At 43.6% G+C, this 19,670-nt stretch overlaps 1 protein-coding gene across 2 annotated transcripts; it reads right to left on the bottom strand.

Moving 5' to 3' along the window:
- Positions 1-6,957: 6,957 nt before the first annotated feature.
- On the bottom strand, positions 6,958-19,495 carry gmppaa (GDP-mannose pyrophosphorylase Aa). 2 transcript variants are annotated; one of them, XM_080498413.1, is made up of 13 exons: positions 19,369-19,495; positions 15,993-16,090; positions 14,978-15,081; positions 14,511-14,703; positions 14,291-14,350; positions 14,072-14,202; positions 13,913-13,927; positions 10,959-11,093; positions 10,031-10,128; positions 9,898-9,944; positions 9,689-9,781; positions 8,240-8,408; positions 6,958-7,569 (listed from the first exon to the last, which is right to left on the bottom strand). In XM_080498413.1, exons 1-13 carry the CDS (start codon positions 19,406-19,408, stop codon positions 7,469-7,471), a joined length of 1,284 nt encoding a protein of 427 aa, XP_080354539.1. In that variant the 5' UTR covers positions 19,409-19,495; the 3' UTR covers positions 6,958-7,468. The 2 variants fall into 2 exon arrangements, with proteins under 2 accessions (XP_080354539.1, XP_080354540.1); XM_080498414.1 differs by lacking the exon at positions 13,913-13,927.
- Positions 19,496-19,670: the final 175 nt, after the last annotated feature.

Here is a 19,670-nt window from a genome sequence, read left to right as displayed (position 1 = left end):
CTCAATGCTATTTTTCTTTACCGTATGAGTTTGAGCAGTGCAAGATGTCACTTTGTGTTTGACAGCTCATTTGTCAGTCCTTTAGGCCTCCGCTAGGCATCACCCTTTCAGTGTGCAAACCCTCCACCTGTCCTCTCGAGTGGAAATGTCCCTGGACCTTCGCCCGCAGTCAGCCTGGTGCACGAGTTCCTACATGCACTGGCACGGTAGCTGGAAGCTAACAATGAGCACTGAAGCGGATTTGATCTTGTTTATTCTTTAATATGAACAGACACACACACACAGCTATAGCCAATCTTCTCGACTGGTTGCTTCGATGTTCAAAAACTGGTCCCTATGTTGAATATTCTTCAAATTATCCAGTTTCAAATAGCCACAATTTGATATAATATTCACGCTTCCATCAGACAATAACCATTGACATGTTTGTGTGCAACCTTTAGCTACCTGTGCTGCCTCATTCATTTTTATATTTCAATCACTTATTGAACTTATTACCGGATTCCTTGTTTTCATTTATTATATTTTAATTACTCATCTATTATTTTTTTCCTGTCATGATTTAACAGTAAATTGTTTTTATTTTATTGTGAACTGATGGACACCTTGAATTTCCCCTAAGGGGTTGAATAAAGTCTCTATCTATCTATCTATCTATCTATCTATCTATCTATCTATCTATCTATCTATCTATCTATCTATCTATCTATCCATCTTTCCATCTGTCTTGAAATTAACAAATGCAACTTTGGCATGGACATGTGTAAAGACGTCCTGCTTGTCTGATAAACATTTTGTAGCAGCCAGTGTGTTTCAGCATATGAGGCAGGATAGGACTCACGTGACTGTGATGTTGAGGTGAGAACAGCTGAGAATGCGATGTCTGCATACAGCACTCGATAAGAGACTATGGCTTTACTAATCCTTGTAGTTCACAGCAATATCATACAGAAATACGACTGCGTTCAGTGGATGAATGAGTGAAAGTCATCTTTCTCAAACTTTAACATATCTCCCAGCTCCTGCTTGTCCCTATACGATGCATCTGGGTTCGCTTTGCTTTAGTTTCTAAAAGAGTGGTCAAAGGAATTTAAATGAGATCATATCATATCAAACTGGTTTCATCTTATCTCATCTTGTTGTGACGACGACGACGACAACGCCATGACATTAACAGCAGCTGCACATGATCAAAATGGTCCAGACACAAAGCTCGCGCCTCAGTTTAGTGCTGCCACTTGTCTTTGTGGCTGCAGCGTGCCTGCAGTGCCACAACTTCCTGTTGTCTGATCAGCTCCAGCAGCGTCTCGCCAAAGATTCCTGTGAAAACACAGAATGAGCCCAGGCACCGAAGGCTAATGGAGACACTTAGGCTGTCCTCATGCCTCACTTACACAAGACTTGGTCCACTGCTGACTGCCCATTGTCAAGCACAACCTGTGGCACAACAGCAACTTGTCAGATTGTGGAAGCCGCCAGTGTGACGAGTTGCACACGCACGCACGCACACACACATACACACTCTTGTTTTGTAGCAAGGTTGTCAAGGAGGTGAGGAGCCCACTGAGTGATATTTTTAAACCACCAGTGTAAAGCCTCCTGTGGCTTGTGCTATCATTAAAGATGCAGTGTTGTAATTGAAGGGACTCTGAGGGCTGCTTTTGTTAAGTGTTTCTTCCGGGGTCATGAACAAAATAGATGTAATGGCAAATTGAAATGTATTGTCGGCATGAAAAATGAGATTTCTTCTGTACAAAGATGAAGTGAAAAGGCCGTGGTTGAGATGGAACATTCAAAATATCAAGGTGAACCATCTGTTGTTTGTGAGAAAATTCAATGTGTAACTTTGTGAGTGTCTCCGACCCCTCCCTTCAGTGTTCCCTTACTTTCCAGTTTATAATTGCACCGCAAGCTTACACGGGACTCGAACCGGCTACAATCTCACTGAGACAAGTGCAAACCACCCCACACACTAATGGGTATTTATCCCATTTTGATGTAGAAGTGTGCATGTATGTACGTATTTATGTATAATTCATTCATGTGAAACACAGCTTTATTCAGTCATGAAAGATGGTCTATAAATAAAGCTTCTTTCAATTCCAATCCAACAGTTGCTTGTTGTGTGAAAAGCCACCGTAGAAAGATTTCAGTACGACAGCTTTTCCTGGTTTGTGTCAGCAGTGTAGGCGCTGCTGCGTGGTGTCACGTTGTGTCTTGTTCTCAATTATATCCTCATAAGTACCGTATGTGAGCAACCTGAATGTGTGAGACCGAGGCGACAGATCTCTGACTGCGTTTTCTGCTGGAGACATCCACCTGAGCGCTTTGGTTTTGCATCTTTTGTTTTTGCATTTTGTTGTGATGGTGAAGCTCAGCGTTTCAGAATCAATTGCGTCTCAGTTTGACATGCCGTCGTCCCCTAAAAGGTCGATTCCCGCGAAGAAGCTCGGTAACCAGAATGGAGCATGTTGTGTCTGGATATATAATAAATAAAAATACAAAGACATGAAAAATGGTGTGATTTTTTTTCCGATTTTTTCTCCTGACTCAAAAACTCTGTTTTATTTATATATATATATATATATCTCCCTGGTTTCAGTCCCGCTGGATGTCTTTGTGTAGAGCTTGCATGTTTTTCCTGTGGAAACGCAGGCTTTTCTCAGAGAGGCAATAAAGACATCCATCCATCCATCCATTGGCTACCGCTTTATCCGGGGCCGGGTCGCGGAGGCAGCAGTCTGAGCAGAGTTGCCCAGACTTCCCTCGCCCCAGACACTTCCTCCAGCTCCTCCGGTGGCACCCCAAGGCGTTCCCAGGCCAGCCGAGAGACATAGTCCCTCCAGCGTGTCCTGGGTCTGCCCCGAGGCCTCCTACCGGAGGGACATGCCCGAAACACCTCCCTCGGGAGGCGTCCGGGGGGCATCCGAAATAGATGCCCGAGCCACCTCAGCTGGCTCCTCTCGATGTGGAGGAGCAGCGGCTCTACTCCGAGCTCCTCCCTGGTGACTGAGCTCCTCACCCTATCTCTAAGGGTACGCCCAGCCACCCTACGGAGGAAGCTCATTTCAGCCGCTTGTATCCGGGATCTCGTTCTTTCGGCCATGACCCATAGTTCATGACCATAGGTGAGGGTAGGAACGAAGATCGACCGGTAAATCGAGAGCTTCGCTTTTTGGCTCAGCTCCTTCTTCACCACGACGGACCGATACAACGTCCGCATAACTGCAGACGCTGCACCGATCCGCCTGTCGATCTCACGCTCCATCTTTCCCCCACTCGTGAACAAGACCCCAAGATACTTAAACTCCTCCACTTGGGACAAGGGCACTCCACCGACCTGGAGGGGGCAAGCCACCTTTTTCCGGTCGAGAACCATGGCCTCGGATTTAGAGGTGCTGATCCTCATCCCAGCTGCTTCACACTCGGCTGCGAACCGTGTCAGTGCACGCTGGAGATCCAGGCTTGATGGGGCCAACAGAACCACATCATCCGCAAATAGCAGAGATGAGATTCTGTGGTCCCCAAGCCGGACCCCCTCCGGCCCCCGGCTGTGCCTAGAAATTCTGTCCATATATATGATGAACAGAACCGGTGACAAAGGACACCCCTGCCGGAGGCCAACGTGCACAGGGAACAGGTCCGACTTACTGCCGGCAATGCGAACCAGACTCCTGCTCCGGGAATACAAGGACCGAACAGCCCTCAACAAGGGACCCCGGATTCCGTACTCCCGGAGCACCCCCCACAGGACATCTCGGGGGACGCGGTCGAACGCCTTCTCCAGATCCACAAAACACATGTGGACTGGTTGGGCGAACTCCCACGAACCCTCAAGCACCTGGTGGAGGGTATAGAGCTGGTCCAGTGTTCCACGACCAGGACGAAAACCGCATTGTTCCTCTTGGATCCGAGGTTCGACTAACGGCCGGACCCTCCTCTCCAGTACCCTGGAATAGACTTTCCCGGGGAGGCTGAGGAGTGTGATCCCTCTGTAGTTGGAACACACCCTCCGATCCCCCTTCTTAAAGAGAGGGACCACCACCCCGGTCTGCCAGTCCAGAGGTACTGTCCCCGCCCGCCACGCGATGTTGCAGAGATGAGTCAGCCACGACAGTCCCTGCACATCCAGAGACTTAAGGAACTCTGGGCGAATCTCATCCACTCCCGGTGCCTTGCCACCGAGGAGCTTCACAACAACCTCGGTGACTTCAGCTTGGGAGATGGACGAGTCCACCTCTGAGAACCCAGTCTCTGCTTCCTCAATGGAAGACATGGTGGTGGGATTGAGGAGGTCCTCGAAGTATTCCTTCCACCGCCCAACAATGTCCCCAGTTGAGGTCAACAGCTCCCCACTTCCACTGTAAACAGTGTTGGTGGAGAACTGCTTCCCCCGCCTGAGGCGCCGGACGGTTTGCCAGAATTTCCTCGAGGCCGACCGAAAGTCCTCCTCATGGCCTCTCCGAACTCCTCCCAGACCCGAGTTTTTGCCTCCACCACAGCCCGGGCTGCGGCTCGCTTGGCCTGCCGGTACCTGTCGATTGCCTCGGGAGTCCTATGAGCTAACAGTGCCCGGTAGGACTCCTTCTTCAGCTTGACGGCATCCCTTACTTCCGGTGTCCACCACCGGGTTCGGGGATTGCCGCCACGACAGGCGCCAGAGACCCTGCGGCCACAGCTCCGAGCAGCAGCTTCGACAATGGAAGTGGAGAACATGGTCCACTCGGACTCAATGTCTCCAACTCCCTCGGGATCTGTGAGAAGCTCTCCCGGAGGTGGGAGTTGAAGGCTGCGCGGACGGAGGGCTCAGCCAGATGTTCCCAGCAGACCCTCACAACACGTTTGGGCCTGCCGAGTCTATCCGGCCTCCTCCCAGTCCAGCGCATCCAACTCACCACCAGGTGGTGATCAGTTGACAGCTCTGCCCCTCTCTTTACCCGAGTGTCCAAGACACGCGGCCAGAGATCAGATGACACGACCACAAAGTCTATCATTGACCTCCGGCCTAGGGTGTCCTGGTGCCATGTGCACTTATGGACACCCCTGTGCTCGAACATGGTGTTCGTTATGGACAAGCTGTGACTGGCACAGAAGTCCAATAACAGAACACCGCTCGGGTTCAGATCGGGGAGGCCGTTCCTCCCAATCACCCCCTTCCAAGTCTCGCTGTCATTGCCCACGTGGGCGTTGAAGTCCCCCAGGAGAACAATGGAGTCCCCAGTTGGGGCACTATCCAGCACCCCTCCCAGGGACTCCAAGAAGGTTGGGTACTCTGAGCTGCTGTTCGGTGCATAGGCCGAGACAACAGTCAGAGACCTGTCCCCTACTTGTAGGCGTAGTGACGCAACCCTCTCGTTCACCGGGGTGAACTCCAACACATGGCGGCTGAGCTGTGGGGCAATAAGCAAGCCCACTCCAGCCCGCCGCCTTACACCGCGGGCAACTCCAGAGAGGTGGAGTATCCAGCCCCTGTCGAGGAGCTGGGTTCCAGAGTCCAAGCTGTGAGTGGAGGTGAGCCCGACTATATCTAGCCGGTATCTCTCAACCTCCCTCACAAGCTCGGGCTCCTTCCCCCCCAGCGAGGTCACATTCCATGTCCCAAAAGCCAGAGTCCGTGTCCGGGGGTCGGGTCGTCGAGGCCCCTGCCGTCGACTGCCACCCAATCCACACTGCACCCGACCCCTACGGCAGCCTCTGTGGGTGGTGGGTCCACAGGAGGATGAGGAAGAGGGGCCCGCGTCGTCCCTTCGGGCTGAGCCCGGCCGAGTCCCGCGGGCAAGAACGCGGCCACCAGGCGCTCGCGTGCGAGCCTCCACCCCGGGCCTGGCTCCAGGGTGTGGCCCCGGCTGCGCCAAACCGGGCGACGTCACCTTGCTCCTCTTGCGTGTATCCATGGGGGTTTTGTGAACTGCTTTTAGTCTGACCCGTCGCCTCGGACGTGTTTGCCTTGGGAGACCCTACTGGGGGGGCAAGCCCCCCGACAACATAGCTCCGAGGGTGATTCGGGTGCTCAAACTCCCCCACCACGATAAGGTTGCAGTTCAAGGGGGAGGCAATCTATTAATAAAGACAATCAAAACAAAATGCAAGCCTGGGGTATTACTGGAAAAGTGCACTGGCGGCTAATCCTGCTTTTGTCACTTGTCATCTCTGCTGTCAGTCTGTCCGCTGCAGGTTTGAGCAAACTTTAACACCTTTCAGCCTCCTCTGCTGACCTGCCCAGACAGAAACACCCAATAAATATTTCCAGTTTCTTTAAGGGGCACAAGAGGTGGAAAAACTAAAGAAAAAGATGAATCCGTTGTTGTCAACTTGTTATTACCAGTACGTTTTCAAGAAGCAGTACAAGAATTTAGAATTACAAGCTCTACCCCTGCTGTGAGCAGTCCTCTGCATGAATACATTGAGAGTTTTACTGTGACGGGGGTGGAAAGCTGACTTGATTTAATGAACGTTGGGATTGCCTTTCATGTGAGGAGAAGTGAGGTTTTAGCCCAGTTGATGAAGATCCCACCAAGAGGATGAAAACACTAATGAGGGCCTGTAGACGGGAGCTGTTTGAAGCTGTGAGGCGTCCAAATCATCACTGAAAAGTGCAGCTCAGTGTAAACTCCTAAATAAACTTTTTTTTTTTTTTTTTTTTTAAAGTACATTGTGAAGAGAAGCCTTGATTGAAATACATTATGCTGCATTTCCAGAATGACCATTTAACATAATTCGGTGGTGCGCACCCTCGCCGCAATAATTGGAACAAAAGTACTGACGTGATCACAAGGGCTCGAGGGCTTAATAAGTAAATGTTAATGTGCTGTACACGTAAATTGGAACAGTGATTGCAAATGCACAATTTGAGCATGTCGTGTCGCCTCCACAGCGCTTGAGCCGAGTGGGGGCCACCTGCCACGTTCACATATTGAAAAGCAGCATTACTTGATTGCAGTGTAAATCTCAGGCTTGATCATTTATTTTGGTGGCAGTCAATTTTTTTAAGACGATGCTGCAAAAAGGTTTTAATCAGAGCTCCACACAAATAATCACCTCGAAAGATTACACACAGTTAGCAGCCAGTGATTTTCTTTGCTCAGTAACCATACAAAGTCAGGCTGTCAAGAATGACCTTCACACAACAACAGTCTATAAACATAATTTCATATATTATATCCAACTACAAATATTAGAGTATTGTCTGTAGTAATTTTACAGTTGAGCAAAATTGATACAAAAACCAATAAAAACCTCTGGCATGAACGCACTTGTGAAGGTGAATCAACATGCATGATTAGCTTCCCTCTAATGCCGCTGACACCCAATGTTGCATAAAGGCTTGAGGACAAACATATAAAAATCTATCTTTCAAAACTATTTAATGAACACTCCATATAGTCCTTTTTGACACCATATATACAGTAACTCGGAGGCAGTGCAGGAAAAATCCTTCACGGGGGACAGTGAGTGGACAGAAGATTAACTAGAGAATAATTTGGTTTTTGAAGCTGCGGTTCAGGTCTTTGTGTGGGAGGACGATGGAGTTCAGAATAATCACTTCAGAGGGGATGGTCACGTTACAACCTGAGGAGAGAAAGCAGGACGGCATTAAGTCTGTGCAGCGCAGTGGAAAGGACGAGGAGATGACATTGGAGTCTCTCAACTCTCATTTTTCGCTCTTGACACACTGGATAGGATTTATTTATTTCACTTTTGTTCGTTTTGGGAGATTTTCGACTTGGTTCCAATCAAATATGAGGTCGCACATTAAATATGGTAGCTATTCAGTGCGAGAAAATAGAAAAGCGAACGCTTCAGTCAGGGTTCAGGGTTGATTTTGTCGGAACGCTGTTTCACAAAGATGTTGTTTTACTGCCATGTGTAGATGACACCTACAACGGAAGCATCCAAACATGCATTTCTCCTGTGGATGACACTAGATTTGGTTGATATGTTTAAAATGATAAAGACAACAGTTTGTCCTCACTCAGTCTATTTTGCTTGAAGAATTCAACTTCACAAATGTAAACTAATGAATAAAAAATGAAAAATAATTTTGGAGCACTTCTTTTACAAACAATAAAAAGTTGTCTTTTTCCCTTATTCCATTTATCTGACTAATATTTTCACTCCATTTCTATGTAGTTTCATTTTACTTGGAAAGGTAAGACCGAAAAGTAGGACCCGATCTCAAAATTCAGAAATCAGAGCGACCGGCTGTGAGCTGTAGCACTTTAAGTGATGGCGAGCTTACCCAGAATAGTGATGGAGGGTGTGAGCTTTCCTTCTCTGAACAGCGTCTCGCTGTCAATCTTTGCAAAAGGATCATTTGGATTTGGGTCACTCGGGGTTCCTTCTACTCTCGCCCACTTGCCGATGGTACTGTCCCATCCCACGATGCTGTTCAGCACACAGCAGTGATCCTGCACAGAAGACAAAAACCGCCAAACAATTTGCAACAGAGGATTACAGCATGAACATCAGAGATTTTGTTTCTACAAGAACAAAAAAATCGAGCGTCGCCCAAGGAGTTTTATTTGGACATGCAGCTAAACTAACAAACTGTCCTTGTAGGCAAAATGCGCAATGAAAACTAATAAGTCACCCGCAGCATAAATTCATTTTAAACAGGCACCCAGTCATCACTGGAGACACGGGATTAAATTATGGCGGCCTGCAAATCGTTAAAAATGACATCTTTGTGAGAGGCGCAGGCAACAATATTTCTAGTGTGACAGATGAGAGGGAAGATAAATTTTGGAGGGGTCCTTGCTGAGGTGTGGATAATGTTACTAATAAAATGTAAAGATGTCACTGACTGCAATCGGGCTGATAGATTCACCTTCAACTCTTTTAAGGTGAGGTCCAGTTTTAACTCCAAACATGTTTTTAAACTGTGAGGAAAATCAACTTTACCATTAGACCAGAGGTCTGCAAGCTTCACAATGAAGAGAACATTGCAGATAAGTCTGCCCACACTAGTTTAAAATGCTTTTTTCAGTGAGTTCTCTTCTTTGGGATTTATCTTAGCTTTAGTCAGGATCCGACGCATGAACTGGCAAATTAATCAATGAATCTCGGTGAAAGATCGTCTACTTTGTGACACAATTTAAAACATAAAACTTGAATAACTGCTTACATATGATCATCTACAGAGAGGTTTAAAAGTGGTGTATTGCAAGACCAAATGCAGTGTGAATAACCAATTATATCAGAAAATCTTACAACTGTCTCGCTACGCTTCTGTGTAACTGCAGCAACAACGTATAGCTCCTGACAAGGAATAAAAATGCATCTATACAATGATTGAACATAACGCTCCACCCAGGGGTGGTTTCTCTTGAGATGACTGTGTTGTATTTGGTGCAATATAAAGAAATTCTATTCAAATTTTACCCATAGGATTGTTTATAGACGCCCAGGGAATCATAACACTGGACTACATCTACATTCCCCCGTCGACTCCCACACTGAGCTTTTTCACTGCTACGGGAACAGCAGTATGATTCTGTTATTTATTTCAAGGATTTCCTTCCAACATACAAGACAACATTTTTATTCTTGTGTTCACAGTTGCGTCTTCTGGCATCGTGAAGTCAGACGAGTTGAAGAAATCCTTGCCGCACAGTGGAGCAGCTAATAAAGCCTTTCGAGCTCATTCACATGTTGAAACCACCACAACAGTTTTTTGTGAACGACTCACTTGTAAATTGGCACCATGGAGGATGATAGACTCTCGAACTCGGACTCCAGCACCAATCGTCACTCCAGTGCCAATCGAGACGTTGGGGCCCAACTGCACAGACAGAAAGAAAAACAATGCTTCCTCAGTGACTATAAGCACCAAGCTGAAGACCTTTTTCCACGTGTCTGCAAACAGCTGGTGAAAAAACAAAGAGGAGAAACGCTTACCATCGCAGTGGGATCAATATTGGCCGTGGGATGAATATAGACATTGCCTGGACAAAAGAGAAATGAGTGTAAACAGACTTATCTGTGTCGATACAAAGACGAAATATAGCTAAGAACAGTTAATAAATTGTACCGCTTATTTTGGGCCCTCCCTCCTTATTTGTGGCCAATCTTTCAGGATGAGTTGTGTGATACTGGTCGAGGTACAAGCGGCTGGCATAAATTGCAGACCTGATCAAAATGTCAAAGAAAAAAGAAAATATGAATAATAACAAGACAAAGGAAAGCGCTTTTCAAATAAGAGCCCAGTTTATTACTGCATTTGTCCAAATGCAAGATAATCCTGATAAGCAGATCAGCCCATTTTACATTGCTCATATTTGGAAATATGTTTTGCAGAACAAATTTAGTTTTTTTTTTTATCAAGAGGTTATCATTTTCTGAAACAATAAAAACACATCAGATAAAATAAATGTGTATATTTTCCTTATGAAGACCGTTAACCGCACAAACACTGGGGCAGGCTCAACAACAACAAAATTCTACCCTTCCTGGTTTGTCACTGTTATAATGTTGTCTTCAGCCTAACACAGATAGCTGACATCACCTGCTCCTCTCAAACAGCATCATCCTAATAGTATCTTGTCTTATCCATACACATGCTATAGACTCAGTACGCAATTATTTTTAATTTGGTTTTTTTCCAGGAAGATTTAAAGGACCTATTCTTCATGGACTGGCAGAAGCATTTCTTTCTGTTCCTGCTTTAGAGACAAAAACAGGAATAATACCTTTTTTTTTTTTTTTTTGTCAAAACAAAAAAGGAATAAAAAACACTGATGCCTCAGCATCAATTTGTAAATTTATTTTGGAATAACCACTTGTTTTTAGGTTCCTCCTCTGAGTGCTTTTGAAGAAAGTATCGGAATTGTAGTGATGACCAAATTGAAAATCAGCGTAATCGTACATGACTATCTGATCTTTGCAAAAAATACACAGTGGCTCATGTTCCAACGGCAAATTGAAAATCCTGCTCAGTGTGACAGACTCTCCTCGCTCACCCAGCAGATTTAATCTGGCTCCAGAAGCGCAGGGTTTTATAAACGTAGAGTTTGCTCTGCCCTGCCAGAGCAGTGAAAATGTCCTGCTCCAGCCTGATGGCCTCCGCTCGGTGCCAGCCGTTAGTTGGCTCCTCTCTGCAAGAAACAGATCATTAGCGTGTGGCTCAGAGTTACAAACCTCATTTAATACATTAAAAAATATTGAGCACAGTGATGGTATGTTAGGAGGTAGAAATTAAATCCTCAATCTCACACAGCCCTTTAAAATATGAGCTGAAAACATAAACTATTTATTGGATGTCACTTGAAATGGCTTAAAGACATTATTTAAAGAAGACACGGAGTTTTCCTAAATGTCATCTACATGGAGTCACAGTGGCATGTAAGAAGAAGAAAGACATCCAGACATCCCACAGGCCTCTACTGGACCAGAAGATATAATCTCTCCAGCGGATTCTGGGCTTCCTTCCTGTCAGACGTGCCTGGTGGAGCTCTAACGGGAGGCAACCCGGCTGCATCCTGATCAGATACTGCAATACCTCAATGTCGAGGAGTAGTGGCTCCACTTTGAGTTTCTACCCGATGGGGAAGAACATCACCGTATCATGGAGAGTGAGGCCTTCCGCCTTGCGGAGAAAACTCTTTTGAGCTGCTTGTATCCATGATCTCACTGTAGTTGTTGTGTATAATTAAGGATTATTAATTAAAACCCGTAAGGATCTGTTCAATCTACAATAACACATATTGAGTACATGTTTATCTTGCGGCCTACACCAGATATAACCACTTAGTCCTTTATTAGAAAGTTTATCCTTTGCTTGGATTGCAAAAAAACCCCATTTTGATTGTGGATAAATATTACAAGTTCCCATTCTTAAATGTGAAAAGCTCCTCCTGATTTCATTTCAACCCTTTCAATTCTTTTTGAAGCTTTGTGAAATCCCTCAAATGTTTAATGTGTGCAACAAACGACAACCCAGAAGCTCTGTTACATTCAAACCTCTGAAGAGAAACATGAATTTACTGGCCCACTAATCATTCCCCACAGTGAAAGGGAGCACCGAGTTAAAATGCATCACCAACACTAACTTTGATGGTGTCAGTGCTGGGCTCAAACCAGAGCTGATTACCTCGTAGTGATCCAAACTTAATCTTAAGTAGAAGAGTCAACGCCTTCCATATTAATCAGGGTTTCTGGCACAGTGTATTGTGAGAGCCCCAAGATGAAACAGGGTGTTAAATATTGATGAAAAGAATATTTTAAAAGGATTGCGCACATAATCGAAGTTTTACCAAAAAGGAGGGGATGTGGCTAGAGGCAAAGTAGTCCCTGAGAGACTCTGCAGTAAAAGCCTTCTATCAAGTATCTCTGATGTGTTCAACAATTTTGCTGATTCAGTGCCCAGCTTGATTTAAGTGCTATTGATGTTAGCAGGTAAATTATGCACAGTGTGCTTTGACCTTTTTTTTTTGTGTCCTTGGTGTGTTCGTTGTGAGGTCAGCGACTCCACGGTGAGACAAAAAAAATGAACAAGTTTAAAATAAATAAATATATCCAGGGACTGATCATGTGTGTGCGCTGCTGTGAGAGACTTGCGCCAACATGCACGATGTTTTAATCGGCACATGTCCTGGTATGGTGACCAAATGTGGCATGTAAGACGTTAGAAGTTCCACTGATGACAATAAAATATTAAACTTGGCAATAATTGGCTTCCAATCCTCATTTAACAATTTTCCAGGTGAAACAGACAACCATCAAATCATGAGCATACAATCTGGTCTTAATCACACTGAACAAAGCACTTGCAAATGTTGCCTGCAGGTATTTTACCCTCAGGAGAGCAGAACCGATGTCTCGGCAAAGATGACACCTCAATACCAGCTCAGCATTTTATTACACTGCAGATAATAATAGCAATTAATCTTTCTTTTTAATCTGGGAGATTTATCTCAGGATTTTGACATTTGGGGAGATTGTTTGTTTCTCTGGATGAGTTGACCGCCAATCTCATTAAATATGGATCTACAGCTGGCTGCTGGTTAACTTAAATCATTAAAGCTGCTAAGAGAGAAAAACACCAGCCTGTGATTGTATGTAAACATCAACAAAATCCACCTGGCAGTGCCGTTAAAATCTCACCTGTTTTACTTCCCAGCTGTGTATATGTAACTATATTAAATATGGACAGTTTCCTCGGGACACCTAAATAATCGAAAAAGGTATGTCGCATGTGATACGTGTTTGACTAATTACACATAAGTTGAAGTATGTTCCTGTTTTGTAACCACAGGCTGAAATCATCCAAATTCAAGCAACAAGAAATTGTTTGACCTTTGTCATTTTATGAGGACTTTTTTCACGTTTCCAGTCTTTCTAATATGACTTAACATCTGGGGAATATCTTGTAACATATGATGAAATTATTGGAAATTATAATAATTTCTTGCATTGAAAATGAGACTGATAAGTGCATATTGAATATATCCTTTCCAAATCTAAGGTCTTCATCAAGCCCATATTCCTCAAATGAACCTCAGAATATCCACGACACAGAGAACGTGAAGCAGAGTGCCAGTCAATGTTTCATCTGGAATACACGTGAAATTCGTGAGTCCAAAGAAATATATCTAATGCTTGTATCCTGAGTAGGTAAATCGTTTTTTTTCTTACGAATTGGGGTTCAGGTGGTCTGTTCCAGCTGATATATTTATGTATGCTAATTTTTGTAACGGCAATGAAAACACAAGTCAGTGCTTCTCATTTTCCCAAAATGACAATGCATAAAAGTTCTCTCTCATAAAAGATGCAACAACAAAGACTTAAAGGAAAAATGAGGAGGCGATCGTTGAGCGAAAACACAGAGGGGTGGTAGAGGAGAACAGCGCGACAAATCACACCACACACAAAGTGCTCTATGATCACACCATGCAGCCTAAATGTACAAACTTACCCATCATACGGGTACCTGGTGGATGTATGATGTAACAGAAAACATGTGATGGAGGAGAAGGGAAGGAGAAAAAGACAATGAAGAGAACCAAAGAGATGAAGTACACGGTGTTCACATGCATTCAGACACGCAGGACGCTGAAGGAGGGCGACAACTCACAGCAACATGTCCTGCTGATTCTTCTGAAAGACGGCGCCGATGTGCTGGAAGATCTCGGGACTAAAGAGGTAAATACCACAGTTGATGATGTCACTCACAAAGGTGCTTGGCTTTTCCACGTAATGCAAGACCTGCGTGACGAACGGGACGAGTTATGAGTTCACATATCCACAGGGCTTTGCGAATGTCTGAGAAAATCAGAAGAAAGTGTGCAAATACCTCATTTGTTTCCTCGTTTTGCACAATACAGCCATAATTCATTGACTGTTTTCTGTTTGCCTACAATACAAATCACTAGTATTAGATCAAACTTTTTAACAAAAGCCAAGAAGCCAAACAAAAACCATAAAGAAGAAGTGTTACTGATATTAGATGTTTGACTTTAACCATATTCATTACTTCCCGACAGTCCCAGCTGCCAGTGACAGTGAAACCTCACCGTCGTCCCAAGGATAACAAAGCTGTTTGGTTCCCCATGTTCCTTCTGGAAGCTGAGCATCTCTGCGAGAGGAAACGCTGAACAGACATCAGCATTCAGTACGAAGAAAGCCTCCGGACTGCCCGAGACAATCTGATCTCTGAAGTGATAGATGCCCCCTCCAGTGCCCAGGGCGGCGTATTCCTGCAAATACCTGCAGTGTAGGAGTCAAGAAGAACGGGAGCCCTGCGGTCATTCAGTCAGAAAGCCACTTCTACTGCCACTGAAAAAGAAACTGAACTTAAAGGTGGAAGGGATCAATACATTAAGTATTTTGCCGAGTGGTATACCCAACCTGGAGAGTACATTTTCAAAACTCCTACAGACTATACAAGTCAGAGTAACGAAAACTGGAACAATAGAATAACAATAGAAGTGTAACTGAACTGCTCTTGTTAAGTGAAGTTGACATGGTTGCTGTAGTTTACCTGATGGAAATTTTGAACTCCTGCTGAGCATTCAAGAGAAATCTGGCGAGTTCTTCATTTGGCTGATAGAAGCCGATGAGCAGAATTTCTTTCATGTTCGGCACCTTTAGAAACAAAGTTTTAAAATCAATAACTGCAAAATAAACTATTACAGGACATCTACTGAGAGCAGTTGTACCATTGTAGCATCCAGTTATTAAAATAATGCAAACTAAATAGATTTAAATATGATTAACACTAAAAGGTCAGGACTCCTTTGTGTCAAGTCTGAGCTGAACAAAATGAGATGCAAGGGTTCCCCCGGGCTCCATCCTCGGTCCACTTGTGTTTCACATCCACACACTTCCTTTGCCTCCGATTGTACTGAACAACAATATGTATTATTATAACTATCCAGATGACACACACAGGTTCACATCACTATTTCACCAGGGCACAACAGTGCAGTACCATTTGGGTCAGTGTATTGAACTGGTCAACTTTATGATGTGCTAGAACTTTGCCTCACAAAGATGAACACTTAAGTGGAACCAAGGAGGAAAAATTAAAGGTCAATGCTGAGGTCATAAAGCCACAAACCAGTGTGGATATGAACTCTGGCCTGAGGCTGACCAGTCATATTAGGACAATAACGAAGTCATCTCGCTTTCACCACAGTCTGTATGAGTAAATGATATTCAATCGTAATCAAATTATTTACAGGTGGCGATCTCACAAACATGAAAATTGTAAAATACATTTTCCTGTTAACTGGGGTAACTACTGCACGACCGAATACTGTCATGCCATTTTTTACCTAGTCATCCAAAAAAGAAAAAGAAGATCAGTGGAGTTCTCAGGTCTTTGCAGTGGTTCCCTGTGACTTTGAGAATCGATCTCAAAAAAATACTACGACTGTCCCATAATGTTCTGAATCTTTTCGGAACATTATATTGTGACACACGTGTAGCCACTCCTTGCCATTTCTTGCACACCAATCACACTGTATACAATGACTGAGCACACAGATGCTCACCTTGGCACATGCTTCAATGTGGTGCTGGAGCATGGGAACCCCAGCTACTGGAAACAGAGGTTTTGGTACTTCAAAAGACAGCGGCCTGAATCTGGTGCCTGGAAAGTAATGCAGGTGATTAGTGGGGAAGAGAAGAGGTCGAACCACTGGTGTCGTTCATTGCCCAACCTGGTACAAAGCAGAGGAACTTTGGGCATCTGATCAGAGGAACAAAGACCATTGTGTTTGGTGTGTAGATACTACTGGTTCTGATTCAATCTGGATCAACTGGATCAATGTGGTTTAAATTACAATGAGGAACGCAGTGCGACACAGCAGAAGCACGATAGTATTAAGTGTTCCTACATCTAATCTGATTCATCAGACAACACTTTTCTTTAGTTGCTTTGTTGACAAGAATTAAACACACAACAGAATAGAAAAGGCTTTTGATCTATGACATTGGTTAAAATTAAACTCGTTAACTGTTTTCTAACATCCGACAGAAATCATGTTCACAAGTTCCTACCAGCTCCCCAAAGTTACCCCCCCCCCCCCCCATTTCATTTATCACATTGTCCCATTTGACTATAAAAAAATAGGGAAAAGTAATAAAGTGAAACACTGTTGATCAGAACTTTTTGGAAATTTCCTGTGCCATTAATCATGTGAGGACCTTCTGCTGTCTTCTCCTATAAAACAGTTCCAACAGTGACAGGCTGCCGGTAGAACACTGATGCTTCACTATTAATAATGATGACATGACATTTACAGTTACAAGACACATCCCCTCTGGAAATATTTGGCTTGAGCTCAGAGATTTCTTGAAGCAGATATCCAATTTGTTTTGGAAGACGAGGTATTGATTCAGTCCTCGTACACGAAAATAAACTAATGTGGAAAAGGACAGACTTTCTCGTGCTTAAAGTTAGAACTGCTCCATTTAAAATAATCATTTCTTGTGGATACACGTTCAGTTTTTGCCATCAACCAATTGTTTAGCTTATTTTTTAATTAAAAGTGTCATTCACTGTAAGACGTTTGAAGGCGTTTCTGTACATATATTTCCCATTTTCAACACCTTCCGCAGACATTATTGAGATTTAAAAACAAGCTGTTTTTCCTGCATTGTAGGCCCTTTCATAAGCCTCAATTTCTGCTTTCTTAGTCAAGCATTAATGGATTTTTCAATGTCGTTAGCATAATTGATCTTTAGAAAAATGTCCAATTCAGGTTAGTTCATCTCTAACTTTTGGACAGATGGCCTCGTATTATCTTGAAGCTTTTCTTTGATATGCAAGCTGCACAGTGCACAGTAGCTTGAAGTACCTCGTTGCGAGTGGTCTTCAATTTATAACAAACATTTCTCCTGTCACTGTGGCTAACAAATTCTCATCTCAAATTTGTCTGTCATGAACAGAAGGCTGAATGTCTGCTTATTTGTACTATAGAATTCTGTGGCTTGCCTCTAAAGTCTTTTTGGGACACCAAAGCTGCTTCCTCTTCAGAATAAAAGCTGCTTCCTCTTAGGAATACAATTTACTCTTGAAGGACTTTGAGAGCTCTTTAGATATTTCTGGAGTCTGAGGTTTTGAATCCCAATATTATTAACTGTTCACTTCAACAGAGAAAGCTGCACTAGATCAGAAAACTCAACAGCCGAGCAAAATATCAAATTCTATAAACAATCAAGCTTTGGAACAATCAGAAACATCCGGAAGATGTTAGTGTTTAAACATTCTGATGTTAGGTCAACAATCCCACACTATTGGACAAGGCTAGGCATATGCATACCATAGATGTAAATAATGATTAAAAACATCTATTCTGAAAGGAAACAGGCAGCTGGTGGAAGGCAGCCAAGCCTTGATTGATGGGATGTCTGTTATAAAAACAGAGAGCAGCTGAGAGGATGCAATTTGAACTAGTGGGAGGCAGGAGGGGTTATTTATGGATGGAACCAGAAATCAACACAATGTCAGTCTGAACAAGTGGAATACATGAGGAAATAGTTTACAGATTTGTATATAAAACAAGTTATTTGACTTAATCTTATTCGAAGGAAAAAGACAAAGACTGGATGTTTCTGATTGTATGATGGTGATCATCTGAGGTGTCTAGCTGTGGGTTAGGTATTAGGTGAAAAGCTGTGGTTTTAGAAGAATTTAGTGTGGTCAGATGAACCAAAAAAACAAAAACAAAAATATATGCATAAAGAAAAAGGAACATTGTGAGACATATCTGAGTGGAAGCGTATACACAGAAAACAATGGCACCTACAAAAACCAATGTGGTAGGTCACAGGTAATGTGGCTTGCAGCTGATTATAGTGCCTTAAGGTAATTGCAAGTGTTCACTCTAAGATGGACAATTATGGTCTCCCATAGTTTAAAAGTATTAAATTACCAGCCTCTGCTCTGTCAGCTGCTAAAAGCAAATTATTGGTTAGTTAGAGGAGGGCAGTTACTGTATGTTGTGAATCTCTAAGGATAAGCTCTGGTCCGGGTCCAGCTTTACACACTCTTTTTAAGGGGCCACAGGAGGGAAATATTTGGGATCTGTGCTCTGAAGCAACATTGCTATTTTTCAAAAATGCCAAGAAACATGAAAGTTACACGTGGAGCTAAACTAATATCCCCCCTTAATAAATCTGTTTTTGAAATCTGTTAAGCTTAACATCTTAAAATCCATTAATTACTATATTTACAAGAATGATTGTATTATTTGTCCATGGAAATGTTCAAAGTTCATATTTACTCTGGTGTTGTGGCACACAACTGCCTCCACTACCTCTGCAGTACTTTTTTCCTCTTTTTAACTATGTGCCGCTCTTGTCAGTTTATTTTCATATTTCCGTTGGAATTTTAAGTTTCCATCTGAAAGAGATCAATGAAGTTTTCTCTCGTATAATATAAAGATGTCACTCATGAGACAGGTGTGGCTCAATGGCACCCAGCAAGTACATAAGAGACATTAAAACAAGAATTGGTCCCTCACTTGTACATAGCATGTTTTTATATTTACATATTTACATCATTTACACACAAAAATTATTTGATGTCATATTCCGCCTCACATCCACGAGAAGGCAACAAATAAGCCAATAATTTAATTGGGTTGCACTTTTTTTAACCACAACTGAATGCATCTCAATGCTTAACGTGTCTAAATGTTGTAAATATGAAATGACACTACGAGTGCTTTTGCTAATGTTATATCGGCTTATTTGTTAGTTTAAAGCAATATTAAAGCAGCACGTTCTGCCTTGCTGTTGTTTGTGGTTGTGTTGCTTATGCCACGTCAGTGATAAACTACCTGTTAGCATTAGCCGGCTAGCTCTGCACAAACTCCACGCAGCGGACCTGGACAACGCCACAGAGACGACATTTATTCTCACCTTTCTGCGGACCTCCGATTAAAATAACCGCCTTCAACATGTTGACAGAGGAGCTGTTCTCTGACAGAGGAGTCGTGTCTAGGGACCGCACACAACAGCTGATCGGAATACTTCCGGTCCGCGTCCTGCGCGAGACGGTGACGTGTCGCGTCACAGGGGTCACGAGGGGCGGAGCCGCTCATGGGGGGTACCGGGGGTTATAAAAGGAAGATTGCTGATGAAATGTGTCAATATTTGGATTTCTGAAGTTTGTTTTGCCTGTTTTGCCTGTTTGTTTTGTAATCATTTCAATGTGGTGTGTT

This window comes from Blennius ocellaris (assembly GCF_963422515.1).
Source record: "Blennius ocellaris genome assembly, chromosome: 6".
Lineage (NCBI taxonomy): Eukaryota > Metazoa > Chordata > Actinopteri > Blenniiformes > Blenniidae > Blennius > Blennius ocellaris.
The sequence above is the reverse complement of the archived record's forward strand: the minus strand, read 5'-3'. Positions and strand labels throughout refer to the sequence as shown.

What these genes read in the sequence shown, in the direction of transcription:
- gmppaa (XM_080498413.1), bottom strand. Translation starts at nt 19,408, where the DNA reads ATGTTGAAGGCGGTTATTTTAATCGGAGGTCCGCAGAAAG. An exon ending in ACATTGAAGCATGTGCCAAG is followed by an intron (nt 15,082 to 15,992) that starts GTGAGCATCTGT and finishes TTGTTTCTAAAG; the next exon opens with GTGCCGAACATGAAAGAAAT. An exon ending in GGGAGGGCCCAAAATAAGCG is followed by an intron (nt 9,945 to 10,030) that starts GTACAATTTATT and finishes TCTTTTGTCCAG; the next exon opens with GCAATGTCTATATTCATCCC.